Consider the following 1,918-nt stretch of genomic DNA (forward strand, 5'->3'; position numbering starts at 1 on the left):
TATTTGTTGAAGTTATTCAGTGCAATAATATAACATTGTATATATTATATGTTGGATATAATAACTGCACTAAAAAAATTAGAGAACTATAACAAATAGGGATTAAGAGAACGGGGCGTAGAATCACCTAAAAAACATAATATAATATTGCATAATTATAAAATGGATTAAGAGAGTCACGTTTTCAATAAAAAAATTATCATAATTATAAATAACATTGTAAATTTGAATGATTGATTATCATCTTATATAAAATATATCAAAATCTATTTATTTAAGGTTTTATGATTTAATTGACAAATTAAATCAGGACCTACGATTTTTTTTGTAAATATAATATCTTAATAGAATAAAAAAATAAAATATAGTTTGTTTACCTAATAAGAATTAATATTAATTTGATTGAATAGAATAATGTCATTTAATAATTTTGAAAGAAATAAAATCAATTTTTTTTATATATATATAGTATATAGTATATTGCCTATTATATATGTAGTTGTCTACATAAAGTATTGCCTAATAGCAAGAATTTGCCTTCATTTGTTTGTGTAGCCACTCCTTAGATTATTGTTGTGCCAATACATAAGAAACATTCTCCTGAGGGTGAATATATATCCCACTACACACTATATTCTTAGCCATCATGAGCACCAAGGACTGCGGCAACCACGACGAGAAGAACCGTCAGTTCCTCCGCTGCCTATTCGCGGCGATCCTCGGCTCCATCCTCCTCCTCATCTTCCTCATCTGGATCATCCTCCGCCCCACCAAACCCCTCTTCATCCTCCAAGACGCCACCGTCTACGCCTTCAACCTCTCCTCCTCCGGCTCCGGCCCCACCCCTTCCCCCATCAATCCAACCCCCAACACCCTCACCCTCACCTTGCAAGTCACCCTCGCTTCCTTCAACCCCAACCACCGCATCGGAGTCATCTACACCAAACTTGACACCTACTCCGCCTACCGCGGCCAGCAGCTCTCCATCGCCACCTCCCTCCCCGCCACCTACCAGGGCCACCGAGAAACCGCCGTCTGGTCCCCCTACCTCTACGCCTCCGCCGCCCCCGTCTCCTCTTTCACTCTCCAGATCCTCCAGCAGGACAGAACCTCCGGAGGAATTCTGGTTAACGTCAAAGTCAGCGGAAGAGTGAAGTGGAAGGTTGGAACTTGGGTTTCCGGAAATTACCATATTAATGTCAACTGTCCGGCATACCTCAGGGTCGCCAGCGATCGGGACGACGCCGTTGGATTCGCCGGTCCCGCCATCAAGTTTCAGCTTTCACAAAGTTGCATTGTTGATGTCTAGTTTAGTAATTATTCAACCACTAATCATATGTTACCAACCTTTTGTTTTAAAAGTCTGATGAATATCTCTTATTTCTTTTTATTTTTTTCTTTCTATCTTATCATAAATTTTATCAATCATATTTATATTTTGTTTGAGGGCGAGCCTTGGTGCAGCGGTAAAGTTGTGCCTTGGTGATTTGTTGGTCATGGGTTCGAATCCGGAAACAGCCGGGCAATGGGATACGAAGTTTTTATATTTATATTTTGTTTCTTTCCAAATATTGGATAGCATTTGGAATGTGCATCAAACATTTTTCTTGTTCAACATAATATTACCAGCGACATAAAAGTTCTAAAGTCAGAGACAAACTCAAGAAATTTCAATAATCTCTTCCTATGCATGAAGCCTTTAACAGTGAGATGATGAGATGTATGTATGTGTAAGCAAAGTAATTTGCTTGCATTGCTATAGATGTTATAGTTCTTAATATCTTTCTTTCTTTCTCTTAATTGTCCTCAACCACCCTCTTCATAAATAATGCTCTCTCTCTTCTTCTTTTTTCATTTTGTTTTTAATTTCTCTTTTGGGAAGTATTGTGGATAAAGTCTCCTTCAGTTTATATATATG

General features: G+C 37.8%; 1 protein-coding gene across 1 annotated transcript; it reads left to right on the top strand.

Moving 5' to 3' along the window:
- Nucleotides 1–518: 518 nt before the first annotated feature.
- On the top strand, nucleotides 519–1,390 carry LOC114375517 (NDR1/HIN1-like protein 1). Its single transcript, XM_028333312.1, has one exon. It carries the CDS (start codon nucleotides 647–649, stop codon nucleotides 1,307–1,309), a length of 663 nt encoding a protein of 220 aa, XP_028189113.1. The 5' UTR covers nucleotides 519–646; the 3' UTR covers nucleotides 1,310–1,390.
- Nucleotides 1,391–1,918: the final 528 nt, after the last annotated feature.

This window comes from Glycine soja, chromosome 11 (genome assembly GCF_004193775.1).
Source record: "Glycine soja cultivar W05 chromosome 11, ASM419377v2, whole genome shotgun sequence".
Lineage (NCBI taxonomy): Eukaryota > Viridiplantae > Streptophyta > Magnoliopsida > Fabales > Fabaceae > Glycine > Glycine soja.

Excerpts from the sequence above, each read along its gene's own strand:
- LOC114375517 (XM_028333312.1), top strand. The coding sequence starts at position 647 with ATGAGCACCAAGGACTGCGGCAACCACGACGAGAAGAACCGTCAGTTC.